This window comes from Portunus trituberculatus, chromosome 2 (assembly GCF_017591435.1).
Source record: "Portunus trituberculatus isolate SZX2019 chromosome 2, ASM1759143v1, whole genome shotgun sequence".
Lineage (NCBI taxonomy): Eukaryota > Metazoa > Arthropoda > Malacostraca > Decapoda > Portunidae > Portunus > Portunus trituberculatus.
The window spans coordinates 3323219-3338193 of record NC_059256.1 but is presented as its reverse complement, the minus strand read 5'-3'; the positions used below and the strand labels follow the sequence as shown (position 1 = coordinate 3338193).

At 43.1% G+C, this 14975-nt stretch overlaps 1 protein-coding gene across 1 annotated transcript in view; it reads left to right on the top strand.

Annotated features, from left to right (window-relative positions):
- The first annotated feature begins 50 nt into the window (after window positions 1–50).
- Window positions 51–14975, top strand: part of LOC123502640 (vacuolar protein sorting-associated protein 53 homolog) — a 17229-nt gene continuing 2304 nt past the window's right edge. The window contains 21 exon segments of the mRNA XM_045251808.1: window positions 51–203; window positions 795–980; window positions 1416–1487; window positions 1677–1819; window positions 2445–2565; window positions 3292–3437; window positions 3891–4065; window positions 5285–5398; window positions 5602–5736; window positions 5953–6125; window positions 6405–6523; window positions 6795–7012; window positions 7105–7273; window positions 7276–7319; window positions 7691–7719; window positions 7721–7879; window positions 8321–8369; window positions 8580–8684; window positions 8844–8918; window positions 9539–9628; window positions 9842–10114. Of these exon segments, the coding sequence (XP_045107743.1) occupies window positions 126–203; window positions 795–980; window positions 1416–1487; window positions 1677–1819; window positions 2445–2565; window positions 3292–3437; window positions 3891–4065; window positions 5285–5398; window positions 5602–5736; window positions 5953–6125; window positions 6405–6523; window positions 6795–7012; window positions 7105–7273; window positions 7276–7319; window positions 7691–7719; window positions 7721–7879; window positions 8321–8369; window positions 8580–8684; window positions 8844–8918; window positions 9539–9628; window positions 9842–10087 (2646 nt within the window). The 5' untranslated portion in view covers window positions 51–125 and the 3' untranslated portion in view covers window positions 10088–10114.

Sequence of the window (14975 nt, the reverse complement as noted above, 5' to 3'; positions counted from 1 at the left end):
CATTATCTATTTATTTATCTATTTTTTTCTACCCTTCAGCAATTACCAATAAAAAAAAAAAGAGAGAGAGAGAGAGATCACGACCACCACCACCACCACCACCATCATCATCATCATCAGGCGACATGGAGGCGGAGGGACTAGCTGACGTGGAGAAACTTAACCTTTTCTTCCCTAGCGAGGTGGTGCAGGCTATCCAGGAGGTGAGAGGGAGAGGGCGGGGAGAGCAAGGGTAGGGGCGTGTCCTGGGAGAGTGAGAGTGAGAGGAGATGAGTGTGTGTGGAGATATGTGAGGTTAACTTGGAGAAATGTCACTGTTCGGAGTATCGGGGTTGGGTTATGCACGGTATCCTCTCACCACAGCACTGCCACAGCTCTGCCACACCCACCACAGCACCACAGCAGCTCTACCACACTATTATTAATTATTTAAGAGAGGAAACTGGCTAAGGGCAAGAAATAATGAAGAAAATAAAGGCCCACTTGATTCCCAGTCCCCTTGCAGGTTGAAGGGTCTGTGGAAATATGAGAAAATGTCTTTGCTGTGTTTGTCTGTGTCTGCTGCATGTCACGTGACCCACACAGCCTGACTAACCCAATCTAACCTAACCACACAGCCTGACTAAACCAATTTAACCTAACCTAACCACACAGGCTGACTAATCCAATCTAACCTAACCTAACCTAACCTAACCCAATCTAACCTAACCTAACCTAACCTAACCCAATCTAACCTAACCTAACCACACAGCCTGACTAACCCAACCTAACCTAACCTAACCTCTCCGACACAGATCTTGCCGAGCGATGATCCATTTGACGCAGCTGATTTTGATGCTGTGGGCTACATTAACATGCGTTTCCCAGCCGAGCAGAGCCTCCACCATATAGACGATGTGCTGGAGGAAATGCGATTGAGGGCCACAGCCACAGACAGCGAGATTAGAGATGTGGTTCGCAGTCTAGCTAGTGCTGACCAGGTGTGTGTAGGTGTGTTTGGGTGTGTTTTGAGTGAGTTTGGGTGTGTTTTGGTGTGTTTTGAGTGTTTTTCTGTGTGTGTGTGTGTTTTGTGGATATTTTGGTGTGTTTTGAGTGTTTTGTGTGTGTTGGAGGTTATTTGGGTGTGTTTGGAGTGTTTGGAGTGTTTTGATGTGTTTTGAGTGAGTTTTGATGTTTTAAGTGTGTTTTGAGTGTATTTAGATATGTTTTGATGTGTTTTGAGTGTGTTTGGGTGTGTTTGAGTGTGTTTTAATATGTTTTTTGAGTGTGTTTGAGTGTGGTTGAAGTATTTACAGTGCATTTGGGTGTGTTTGAGTGTGTGTGATGTGTTTTAATGTGTTTCTTCTTCTTGTCCATATCATTAATTCCTCCTCCTCCTCCTCCTCCTCCTCCTCCTCCTCCTCCTCCTCCTCCAGGATGGCCGAACCTCACTTCTCCACGCACAAGAGGCAATCGCTGAGCTTTTTGCCAGATTCCAAGACATCAAGGTACGTACAGACTGACGGACATGTGTGTGTGTGTGTGTGTGTGAAAATTGTTGGTAAGAATTAGTGTGTGTCTATCTTCTCTTTTTCTCTCTCTCTCTCTCTCTCCCCTTCTCCCTCACCTAAACATAAAATTAATTCCAAACATGATTTCTCTCTCTCTCTCTCTCTCTCTCTCTCTCTCTGTCTCAGGAACGCGCTGGAGAGTCGGAAGAGAGAGTGAAGGAAATCACACGGGACATTAAGCAACTGGACACAGCCAAACGCAATCTAACGTCCTCCATCACAACCCTGAACCACCTGCAGATGCTGGTGGAGGGGACGCAGAAGCTGGAGTAAGTTGACCAGGGACAGAAGGGAGATTTGTATAGGAATGGATTGGCAGATTGGCATGTGTAAGGAGCACGTGGAGGGGTTGAAATAGTGAAGACTGTGGCTGTTAATCTTCTGCCCTCCATACACCCTTGCTAATGTCAATAAAATGGTCTAATGGTACACAAATTTCAGTTAAAATAGTGAAGACTGTGGCCATTAATCTTCTGCCCTCCATAGACCCTTGCTAATGTCAATAAAATGGTCTAATGGTACACAAATTTCAGTTAAAATAGTGAAGACTGTGGCCATTAATCTTCTGCCCTCCATAGACCCTTGCTAATGTTAATAAAATGGTCTAATGGTACACAAATTTCAGTTAAAATAGTGAAGACTGTGGCCATTAATCTTCTGCCCTCCATAGACCGTTCCTAATGTCAATAAAATGGTCTAATGGTACACAAATTTCAGTTAAAATAGTGAAGACTGTGGCCATTAATCTTCTGCCCTTCATAGACTTCCTAATGTCAATAAAACGGTCTAATGGTACACAAAACTCAATTAAAATAACACTAACACACTTTAATACACTCTAACACTCTTCTAAGATACTCAACACTCTTTAACTGAATCCAACACCTTTTACAGAGCATTACAGGCCAGGAGGGAGTATGGGGAGGTGGCCAGCTTGCTACAGGGAGTACTGGAGGTCATGGAACACTTGCAGAGATATAGACACATACCTCAAGTGGCAGAGTTAGCTAGACAGGTAAGTAGCAGCAGTAGTAGTAGTAGTAGTAGTAGTAGTAGTAGTAGTAGTAGTAGTAGTAGTGTCTGTCATAGTCTTGTGTCTCATCTCTGCTATTTGAAGGCATTTTATTTAAGTTTATACAAGTTTTTAAGGTGTTTTTAGGGTTCTAGAGGCAGAGTGACAAGATTTCTGCATTATTAACTGTAGAATCAAGTTTTTAATATATGGAGTATCTCTTTCACTACGAGTTTTCCAAGGCCACAGAGATGACTGGCGGTGTTTTTAAGAGTGTTTCTCCTGTTAATAATGCAGAAATCTTGTCACTCTGCCTCTAGAACCGTAAAAACACCTTAAAAACGCTCTTCTCTCTCTCCACGACTGTTTTCCAAGGCCACAGAAATGACTGGCGGTGTTTTTAAGAGTGTTTCTACAGTTGATAATAGAGAAATGTTGTTAATCTGCCTCTAGAAATATAAAAACCCCTTTAAAAATCCACATCACTTCAACTAGAGCCATTTAAAAGAGTGTTTCTATTGTTAGTAATGTAGAAATGGTGTTAATCTGTCACTAGAACCATAAAAACACCCTTAAACCTTCCTACACACACATAGTAATAATAGTAATAGTAGTAGTAGTAGTAGCAGTGAAAATTAATCTTAAAACCAAACTGAATAGAAATAACAAAATCTCTCTCTCTCTCTCTCTCTCTCTCTCTCTCTCTCTCTCTCTCTCTCTCTCTCTCAGGTGGAGCAGATCAGAAGTGGGCTTGAAAAACAGATATTGCAAGATTTTGACAGAGCATTCCACGGCCCCTCCTCTCGGCAACCCACTCCAACGAGAGCCCTGGCTGAGGCTTGTCTTGTGGTCAACCAGCTGGACCCTAGAGTCAGGTGTGTGTGGTCTGTTAAGGGGTATTTGGGTGTGTTTTGGTGTGTTTTGTGTGTTTTGTGTGGTTTTGGTGTGTTTGGTGTGGTTTTGGTGTTTTTGGGCAATATCTAATGGTGTTTTTCCAGGGGCATCCTCAAAACACACAAACACACCACCTAAACATGTCAAAAACACTCCAAAACACACCCATAACACCCCATAAAATCCCAAAATACCCCAAAACACCTCAAAACACCCCAAAACACACAAAAACACCTCAAAACACCCCAAAACACACAAAAACACCTCAAAACACCCCAAAAACAGCCCAAAACACCTCAAAACACCCAAAAACACCTCAAAACACCCAAAAACACACAGAAACACCTCAACACACCCCAAAACACCTCAAAACACCCAAAAACACCCAAAACACCCCTAAAAACACCCTAAAACACCGCAAAACACCCCAACAGGCGCACCATAATCGAGGAGGTGGTTCGGACACAGCTGGCAGAGTATGCAGTGCTGTATGCAGGGCAGGAGAGCGACGGGTGGCTGTCAAAGGTGGAGCTAAGACGGCGCTGGTTTTTGAAGACTGCCTTGGAGTTTGAGAAGACGATGGCTGCCTTGTTCCCTCCATCCTGGCAGGTGTGTTGGAGGGAGGTGGAGAGGAAAGGAGGAGGAGGAGGAGGAGGAGGAGGAGGAGGAGAAGGAGGAGGAAGTGGAGTAGAGAGAGGAGAGACAATTGAAGGAGAAAGATAAGAGGAAAGATGATGAGAGAGAGAGAGATGTGGAGGAAAAGTAGGAGGATTGGAGGAAAGGAAGGAGAAAAGGAAGAGGGAGAGGAAGATAAGAAGAGGAAAGATGAGAGGAAAACAGAGGAAAAGTGTTAAGGTAAGGGTTTTGTTTCCTCTCTCCTGGCTGGTTTGTTGGAGGGAAGGTGGAGGAAGGAGACTGTGGCCATTAATCCTCTGCCCTCCATACACCCTTGCTAATGTCAATAAAATGGTCTAATGGTACACAAAACTCAATTAAAATAGTGAAGACTGTGGCCATTAATCTTCTGCCCTCCATACACCCTTGCTAATGTCAATAAAATGGTCTAATGGTACACAAAACTCAATTAAAATAGTGAAGACTGTGGCCATTAATCTTCTGCCCTCCATACACCCTTGCTAATGTCAATAAAATGGTCTAATGGTACACAAAACTCAATTAAAATAGTGAAGACTGTGGCCATTAATCTTCTGCCCTCCATACACCCTTGCTAATGTCAATAAAATGGTCTAATGGTACACAAAACTCAATTAAAATAGTGAAGACTGTGGCCATTAATCTTCTGCCCTCCATACACCCTTGCTAATGTCAATAAAATGGTCTAATGGTACACAAAACTCAATTAAAATAGTGAAGACTGTGGCCATTAATCTTCTGCCCTCCATACACCCTTGCTAATGTCAATAAAATGGTCTAATGGTACACAAAACTCAATTAAAATAGTGAAGACTGTGGCCATTAATCTTCTGCCCTCCATACACCCTTGCTAATGTCAGTAAAATGGTCTAATGGTACACAAAACTCAATTAAAATAGTGAAGACTGTGGCCATTAATCTTCTGCCCTCCATAGACCCTTCCTAATGTCAGTAAAATGGTCTAATGGTACACAAAACTCAAGGTAAAAATGTGTCCCAGTACTGAAGGGGTTAAGCTTATGAGAGATTGACACATTTATGAAGCTTTAGAAAGATGGGAGTTATTTAGTGTGTGTGTGTGTGTGTGTGTGTGTGTGTGTGTGTGTGAGGAATGTTAAAAGAAGATAGAAAATTACATATATTCTCTCTCTCTCTCTCTCTCTCTCTCTCTCAGGTACCAGCTCGCCTTGCTCTCTCTTTCTGTGACGTGACGCGCACACAGCTGGCCAAGGCTATGGAGTTACGCACACAGGATGTAGATGTCGCCACACTGCTTCACGCACATAAGGTGTGTACGCGTGTCTGTGTGTGTGTGTGTGTGTGTGTTTTTTCTTTCTTCCTCTCTCTCTTTTTTTTCTTTCTTTCGTTCTCTCTCTCTCTCTCTCTCTCTCTCTCTGAATGTGTATGTGTATGTTTAAAAATATTTCATGATTTTTATGGCTTACTATAACAAATTCTCTCTCTCTCTCTCTCTCTCTCTCTCTCTCTCAGGTTATGTCGGAGCTGGAGAGTGTGTTGGTGAGAAAATACGCAGGTTTTCAGGAACGCACTCGCTCTCTCTCTACCTCCACCGCCACCACCACCTCCACCACTGCTGCCTCTCCAAACACTAATCCTTTTATTGAGGTATGTGTGTGTGTGTGTGTGTGTGTGTGTGTGCTGTTTTTGTTGAAGATGTGAGAAAATTAACCACAGCGGACTCTCGGACATAGAAAATAGTTCGTTCTATAAGGCGGTTTCAAGTCCAAACTATTACTAGTCCAGATTATTCTAAGTCTGAAATATTTAATTGGAAACTGAGTTGTGTGTTCTAATATTTACTCTCTCTCTCTCTCTCTGCAGGATGAGTCATTGGAAGCCACTAACCCTTTCAACACTGAGACACAACCAGGACCAGGAGGAGGAGGAGGAGGAGGAGGAGGAGGAGGAGCAGTAGTAATAGTATCTCCATTCCAAGGGGCAATTTGCAGATGTTTCAAGCCATATCTCAAGGTGTATATAGAGCATGTTGACAGGTGTGTTACTACTACTACTACTACTACTACTACTATAATAATAATAATAATAGTATTTTTCTTTTCATTAATTTATTTTCTTTGTTTATCATTTCGTTTCAATATTCATCACATTTTTCCTTCATTTTCATGTATTTATTCTATTATCTCTCCTTCCTGTCTCCTTTCTGAAATAAATAGATAGATAAATAGGTGAGAATAATATTGTTTAAGTTTTTTCATCTATGTCTATCCTAACCTAACCTAACTCTCTCGCTCTCTCTCTCTCTCTCCCAACAGACGTCTCTCGGATCAAGTGGAGAAGTTTGGTGTTGAAATGCGAGGATACAGATTTGAGCACATTGATATGGAGGAATCAAATGTTGTGCCGTGCTGTGGCGAGCTTTTTACCATATACAAGTGTGTGTGTGTGTGTGTGTGTTGGTTTAGGGTAGGTTAGGTTGGGTTTGGGTGTGTTTTTGGGTGTTTTAAGGTGTGTTTTGTGTGTGTGTGTGTGTGTGTGTGTAGTAGTAGTAGTAGTAGTAGTGTGTGTGTGTCAGCCTCTCTCTCTCTCTCTGTCTCAAGTGTAGAAGAAGAGAAAGTGTGTGTGTGCGTGTGTGTGTGTTAAAATTGTTCAGATACTAATCTCTCTCTCTCTCTCTCTCTCTCTCTCTCTCTCTCTCTCCACACAGACCATCCTAGTGGAGTTTCTGCGTCTATCCCCTGGGGGAGAGCTGGGGGGCCTGGTGGAGGTGATGCAGCGACACCTGAGGGATTTCTGTGGCAAGGTCCTCCGCGCCGCCCTGCCCCGGGGTGGTGGCGGTGGTGGTGGTGGCGGCGGTGGTGGTGGTAACATTCCTCTGCCTAAAGATTTAAATATGAAGGAGATTTCGGCTGTTTTGGCCCAGGTTGTGTGTGTGTGTGTGTGTGTCTGTCTGTGTGTGTGTGTGTGCGCCTCCTTCTCCTCACCCCAAACCTAACCTAATTAATTTTCCAACAGGTCCAAACACTGTGGCGCGAGGGGGAAGGTGCGGGGCAGAAGGGGTGGGGGGAGGAGGAGGTGCGGAGGGTGTGTTCGGTCCTGGTGTCCGCGGAATATTGCGAGGAGATGACCGGGAGATTGGAGGCTAAGCTGAGAGAACGAGCGGACATTGGGCTGGCTGTCATTATCTCCTCAGCACCGAGCAAGATTTATTTCACGCTGTTCTGGCGCAGGTGAGCTTTGTTTGTCTGGGGAGCGGGTGGAAAGGGTGTTTGTGGGGGGTGGAGTGGGTTTCTCTGGGTGTTTTGGGGTGTTTTTTGGGTGTTTTGGGGTGTTTTTTGTGTTTTGGGGTGTTCTTTGGTGTTTTGGTGTGTTTTTTGGGTGTTTTTGGTGTGTTTTGTGTGTGTTTAGTTTAGTTTCTTCCAGTGTTGTATTGTATTTCTTCTTCCTCCTCCTCCTCCTCCTTCTTTCTTCCTCCTCCTCCTCCTCCTCTGCATCTTCTATCATGTCTGTGTTCTCCTTCCTCCTCCTCTTAATACAAAATCACCTTAACAAACTCCAGTCACTGTAACCTGCATCTCTCCCCCTCCCCCCCCGCCAACAGTGCATCACCCTGCTAGTGTCAAGGGTGGAGGGAGTGTGAGGCGGCCCTGGTGTCAATCCCTAAGCAGTCGTGGGTGTTGGAGCAAACGGGAGACCACAGCCCTTACGTCACAGCTCTGGCACAGCATCTCGCCGCAGCCATCCCGCCAGTCAGACATAACCTGCACACCTCGCGGAAATATTTCACTAGGTTGGTTAGGTTAGGTTTGGTTAGGATAGGTTAGGTTAGGTTTGGTTAAGTTTGCCCCTTCAGTACTGGGACGCATTTTTACCTTGAGTTTTGTGTGCCATTAGACCATTTTATTGACATTAGCAAGGGTGTATGGAGGGCAGAAGATTAATGGCCACTGTCTTCACTATTTTAATTGAGTTTTGTGTACCAGTAGACCATTTTATTGACATTAGCAAGGGTCTGTGGAGGGCAGAAGATTAATGGCCAGTCTTCACTATTTTAATTGAGTTTTGTGTACCATTAGACCATTTTATTGACATTAGCAAGGGTCTATGGAGGGCAGAAGATTAATGGCCACAGTCTTCACTATTTTAATCCCCCACATGAGTTTCTGAAGCTGTAGAAAATCACCAAATAGTAACTACTGCTACTACTACTACTACTACTACTACTTTTCAGGTTCTGTGACAAACTAGCAGCCGCCATTCTGAACAAATTTGTCCAGCAGGTGAGAGAGAGAGAGAGAGAGAGAGAGAGAGAGAGAGAGAGAGAGAGAGAGAGAGAGAGAAAGTATAGAACAGATTTATCCATTGAAACACATATTAACTAGTAAAGAGAGAGAGAGAGAGAGAGAAAATTATACTTAGAAAATCTGTAAATAGGACCAAAGCTAAAATAAACACACACACACACACACACAACGCCTTTCTCTCAACAGGTGTACAAGTGCCGTCCCATCACCAGCGTGGGATGTGAACAGCTGCTCTTGGATTGCCACGCCCTCAAAGCTGTTATGCTGCAGATGCCTGTGGTGGGATCCCAGGTGTGTGTGTGTGTGTGTGTGTGTGTGTGGTGGAAGTTATTGGGGTTTTTCAAGGGTGTTTTTGTGGTTCTAGCTGTTGTAGTGGATGTTATGTGTGTGTGTGTGTGTGTGTGTGTGTGTCCAGGGGTACTAATCTCTCTCTCTCTCTCTCTCTCTCAGGTGCGGAGAGATCCACCTCAAACCTACACAAGGATGGTCACAAGAGGAATGGCGAGAGCTGAGCTGGTCTTGCAGGTAGTAGTAGTAGTAGTAGTAGTAGTAGTAGTAGTATATATTAATTTGATTTTTTTTCTTTTCTTTTTCTCTTTCTTCTTTTTGTTGTGTTGTGTGTTTCATCTTCCTCCTCCTCCTCCTCCTTCCTTCTTCTTCTCCTGTTATTGTCTTCCTTCTTCCTCCTCCTTCATTTTGTACCTCCTCCTCCTCATCTGTATCTCCTCTTCTTCCTCCTCCTCTTAATCCTCTCATGTCACCTCCTCTTCCTTATCTATTTCCTCCTCCTCATTTCTACCTCTTCCTCTTCTTCCTTCTCTCCTCCTCCTCCTCCTCCTCCTCCTCCACCAAATCTCTTTCCTCTATATCTTTCCTACCCTTAGTCAATCCTTAAATAATAATAATAATGCTATTTCCCTATTTTATTTACACAGGTAATCAATTTCTCACCTGTTTTAATTAACCTGTTCATATTTACTCTTAATACTGCCCTCCTCTCACCTGGGCACCTATTCCTTTCACCTGGGTACCTATTCTTCCTTGGCCACTATCACCCAGCTCGTTCACAGGAGGGAGATGCTAGTAATGGTAATAGTAGTGAAGCCAGGGTAGGGGGTGAGACTAACACACTTACGTCCCTTCAGGTGGTGATGGGGGAGTACCACAGCAACACAGCGCTGATTGACAAGTTTACAAGATTGCTGCCTGATGCTACTATTGCTGACTTCCAGAAGGTGTGTGTGTGTGTGTGTGTGTTTGTTTGAGAGAGAGAGAGGTGGGTGTTTTTGTAATTTCCTCCTCTCTCTCTCTCTCTCTCTCTCTCAATTAAAGATAGTAATGATAATATTAACAGGTTTATGAAAAATATTACTAAAATTATCTTATATTTAAAACTCTCTCTCTCTCTCTCTCTCTCTCTCTCTCTCTCTCTCTCTCTCTCTCTCTAGGTCGTGGAAATGAGAGGAGTGAAGGACAGGGCAGCTCTCCTCGAACTTTACCGTCAACGCACCACCAACACCGCCACCACCACCACCACCCCTGCCACCTCCCCCTCCACCTCCGCCCCTGCCACAGACTCCCCACACCGCCCTGCTGCCCCGCCCCTGCCCCCTGCCACGCCAAGCCCAGAGCACGACATGAGCAAGATCGCAAGACTAGAGAGGATGTTAAAATCTCGCAGGCTTATATCGTAGGCTGTGTGTGTGTGTGTGTGTGTGTGTGTACAGATTCCCTGCAAACTGGTACGAACAAAACTCCGCTGCAATACTGAACAAATATTCGAGTCCTATTTCTCCTCCTCCTCCTCCTCCTCTTCCCTTGAGTTCTCTTTCTCCTCCTCTTCTTCTTTCCTCTTACCTCCTCCTCCTCCTCCTCGTATTTCTTCTCCTTTCTTCTTCCCCCCCCTCTCTTTCTATTTCTTCTCCTCCTCCTCCCTTTCTATTTCTTCTCCTCCTCCTCCTTCTTCTCTTCCTATTTCTTCTTGTCCTCACCTTCCAAACTATTTCCTTTTCTCCTCCTCCTCCTTCTTCTCTTCTCAACTATTTCTTCTCCTCCTCCTCTTCCTAACTAATTATCCTCCTCTCCTCCTCCTCATCTTCTCAAATATTTCTCCTCCTCTTCCCAACTATTTCTCCTCCTCCTCCTCTTCTAACTAACTCAAATATTTCTTCTCCTCCTCCTTGTCTTCTCAAATATTTCTTCTCCTCCTCCTTGTCTTCTCAAATATTTCTCCTCCTCCTCCTCCGTTGAAGATTCTAAGGAGTGAGATGGCCACTCTACGAATCCCACTGGCATCTCTACAGACTCTGCCACAACACTGAACAAATATGTGAATCTCTAGGGAGTGTTGTTTGTTTGGTGATAATGTGTGTGTATGTTTGTATGAATGTTTCTGTGACTCACATCCGGGACAGGGAACTCTTGATAGATTGATGTGTTCCGAGAGCTGTCACCGTATTTCAAGATTCGCGTCAAACAAGCTTGTAATCCTCCTGAGAAACACTAGATAAAGAGGAGATGCAGGATGTGGTGCAAATCGTGTAAGAGCAAACACACACCGCAGATTTTATTTTTTCGGTCGTGTATTAACAAAAAAAAAAAACGCGTAAATCAAGAGTTACCTGTATTTCTTGTTTTTACACCTGTTCAGTTTACAGCAACATTGGTGGTGTGTGGTTGTTAATTTGGTGTGTGGTTCAGTTGTTCCTTGACGTGATAGGCTGATGAAACAAGAAACTAAATGCAAAAATGTCCAATGTTAGCAAAAAAGTTCGTAAATAATGCAAATGTTAGCTTATGAGTGCCACAGATCCACCTTCAACACAGCACAAGTGGTGGCCGGCCTTCAGATGCCACAGTGACCAGGGTTAGGGTGGTTCAGATGCCAATTATTTATTTATTTTATTACTTGTAAGGAATGATCAACACAGACTGTGGTAAAATAATTAATGTTTATATATGGATCAACTGCTGGGAAGGGGTTAATCTGTGTGTGTGTGTGTGTGTGTGTGTGTTATATATAAAGAATTATGTAAAGCTGTTTTATTGTATACTAGGGAAGAAAAGTGTGTGTGTGTGTGTGTGCATTAACCCCATACTTACATTTTTACCAGCATCATCATTTCCTTTCTTCTTTTCCTTCCTCCTCCTCCTCCTCCGTCTTCCTCCTCCTCTGTCTTCTTCCTCCTCCTCCTCCTCCTCTTCTTTTTCCTCTTCTTCTTCTATTTCTTCTTCTTCCTCTTCTATTTATTCTTCTTCTTCTTCTTCTTCTTCCTCTTCTATAACCAAACAATTTTCTCTCTCTTATTAATTTATCTTTCTTTATTTATTTTCTTCTTTCTCTCATTCTTCAATCATTTCCTTGTTCTTATTATTGCTTATTTGCTTCTTCTCTCTCTCTCTCTCTCTCTCTCTCTCTCTCTCTCTCTCTCTCTCTCTCTCTCTCTCTCTTTACTCTTTCACGTCAAAATAAATAAATAAATCACTCTTAAAAACCAGACACACACACACACACAGTAATGGGCTGTGGGAGAGAGAGAGAGAGAGAGAGAGAGAGAGAGAGAGAGAGAGAGAGAGAGAGAGAGAGATATTTAAATACACACATTATATAGTCATTTTGAAAGATACCTTGTTATTCCAAAGTATTGAAAGCTAGGTCTAATTTATTACATTCCAATTATAGAGAGAGAGAGAGAGAGAGAGAGAGTGAGTGCAAATATCTTAACTGTTCACCTATAAATAAAGATATAATATAAATTTTGCATTTTCTTCCTCCTTTAAAAAAAACAATTGACAACATTTCCACATTAAAGATTGGAAAAAGGAAGATTGTCAAGATTTCTACATAAAAAAGGAAGATTGTCAAGATTTCTACATAAAAAAGGAAGATTGTCAAGATTTCTACATAAAAAAGGAAGATTGTCAAGATTTCTACATAAAAAAGATTGAAAAAAGGAAGATTGTCAAGATTTCTACATAAAAACAAAGGAGATAAGAGATTGAGATACCCTGAAAATCTGCCATAAAAACGTTACATGCTATAAATCAAATAAAAAAAACATCAAATATATTAAGTTTGAAATATTTACCACAAGAATAAATAAATAAATAAATAAATGCATCAAAAGTCAAGTTTCCAGCAATCTTCAATCACTTTCAAGAACGACAAAGATTACGAGACCATTTTACAACATCAAATACTCAAAGTTTGAAATATTTACCTAAGAAGTTTGCCTCAATATTTCCTAGCAATCTTCAAAAATAACTTCAAAAAATATTAAGTTTGTAAAATTTACCTGAAAACAAAAAAATATAAATGAAAAATAGAGAGCCAGATTTTTTAAGGGAGTTTTTTTGTCAATTTTGATTTCTGAAACTAAAGAAAAATGGTTTAAAAATCATATCATTTGTGTGTTAATATGTGTGTGTGTGTGTGTGGCCCTTTCACTCAAACACATACATACACACACACACACTCTCTCTCTCTCACAAGGAATAAAACCCGACACACACATATAAAAGAAACAATCGCATTTATTATTCTCTTCACATATACACAGACACACACAGTGACCACCCATTAATATATACAAGACTGACTGACTGACTGACTGACTGACTGACTGACTGAAGATTAGAGTCACAGAATTCATCTTGACTGACTGACTGAAGATAGAAACAGTCACACAATTTGCCTGATCTTGACTAACTGACTGAAGGATAGAGTCACAGAATTCATCTTGACTGACTGACTGAAGATAGAAACAGTCACACAATTTGCCTGATCTCGACTAACTAACTGACTGAAGGATAGAGTCACAGAATTCATCTTGACTGACTGACTGAAGATAGAAAGTCACACAATTTAACTGACTGACTGGCTGAGTGACTGACTGATTACAAGTAGAAGTCTTACAATTTGTTATCATTTCTAACTGACTGTTTTTGAGGTTAGTTCTTGCTGCTTCACCATTAAATTAAGACAAAATCAGCGTTTTTATCATTCTCAAGTCTATAGAAATTTCAGTTCATTTTTGTTGTTTTTGTGGAGTTATCAACATTACAGTGAGTGGAGAAGCCATGAGGAGCAGTGATGGTGGTGGTGATAAGTGGCAGTCACACACAGGCAGTCAGAGAGGCAAGGTGTTCACTCTCTCTCTCTCTCTCTTCACTCCTCCTCTTCATCCTCCAGTGACGCCTGGCCATAGCGATGTTTGATGTGTTTCCAGAGCTTCTGTAAATACAAGAAGGCTTCGTTACTTACACTGGTTAACTCTTTAGTCAGTCAATCACGGGACACATACACCAGGGGGAGCGTTGCCTTGCCTACCCTGTGGTGCTACTCTAGGTGGTTATGCCTCGTGAGTCTCCATGCAGGTTCCATTCTCATGCCAAGTAACTCCACAGCCATGAGTTGTGTGGACATCCCCTTGGCCTCCTCCATGCTGGGTTATCCCTTTCAGAGACAACCCAACACGCAGGATGGGCTTCAGGGCAGCGTGCCACATGTCCATATAGTCACAGTTGGCGGTGACGGAGTATGGTGGTACAGGGTCTTTGATCAGTCTGACAGGGCACTCACTGATTTGACACAAAGACACACCAGTGGTATCCCGTGATGCTGCCAAGGCACTGACTACCAAAGACATCAATTCACCTCTTCAGTGTCCATGTCTCACAACCACAGAGTAAGACAGGGATCACCAGCGACTTGAAGATCCGAACCTTTGTCCGTCTGCACAGGTGCAAACAGCGCCGCGGGCCAGGCCAATCTGCCGCACAACTTCCTGGCTCCACCCACCGTAGGTACGCGCACACTACCAAGGTATGTGAAGGTTTCCGAGATCTCAACGTCCTCGCCACACGCACGGACAGACTGTACCGCTTCATCCAGTAAGCCTCCAAACACCTGAACCTTGGTCTTGGGCCAGGAAACCTTGAGTCCCAAGGGCTTTGCCTCCTCATGCAGTGCTTCTAGAGCCATTACGAGAACCTCCAGTGACTCAGCAAACATTACTGCATCATCACCAAAAACAAGGTGTCTGTAATCTCACTATTGCTCCACAGTGACTCTGGTCTACAACTCTGCCTAGTACCCAGTCCATGCAAGTGTTGAAAAGTGATGGAGCAAGCACACATCCCTGCCTCACTCCCGTAGTCACAGGGAAGAAGCTGGACATGCTCCCTCCACACTTCACAGCACTCACAGTCCCGGAGTAGAGGGCAGTTAATACACCAATAATCCTTGCAGGAATCCCACGGAGACGCAGAAGATCCCAGAGTGTCTCAATGCAGTGAGATCGACACAGGCTGCAACCACCCATTGTTGAAACTCACGTCAGCGCTCCACCAGTATGCAAAGCGCTGGGATCAGGTCAGTTGGTGACTTAATGGGCATAAACTGAAGACTGCTCAGGTCTCTGGTGTTTCAGCAGGTGACTGCGGATATGCATCAACAGCAAATGGGCAAACACCTTACCTGGTACGCTGAGCAGTGTTAGACCTTCAGCAAATTTTTCCTTCTTAGATCAAATAAATAAAATAAAAATAACGGTACTTAGCATTATCTTGCCCAAAACAGCA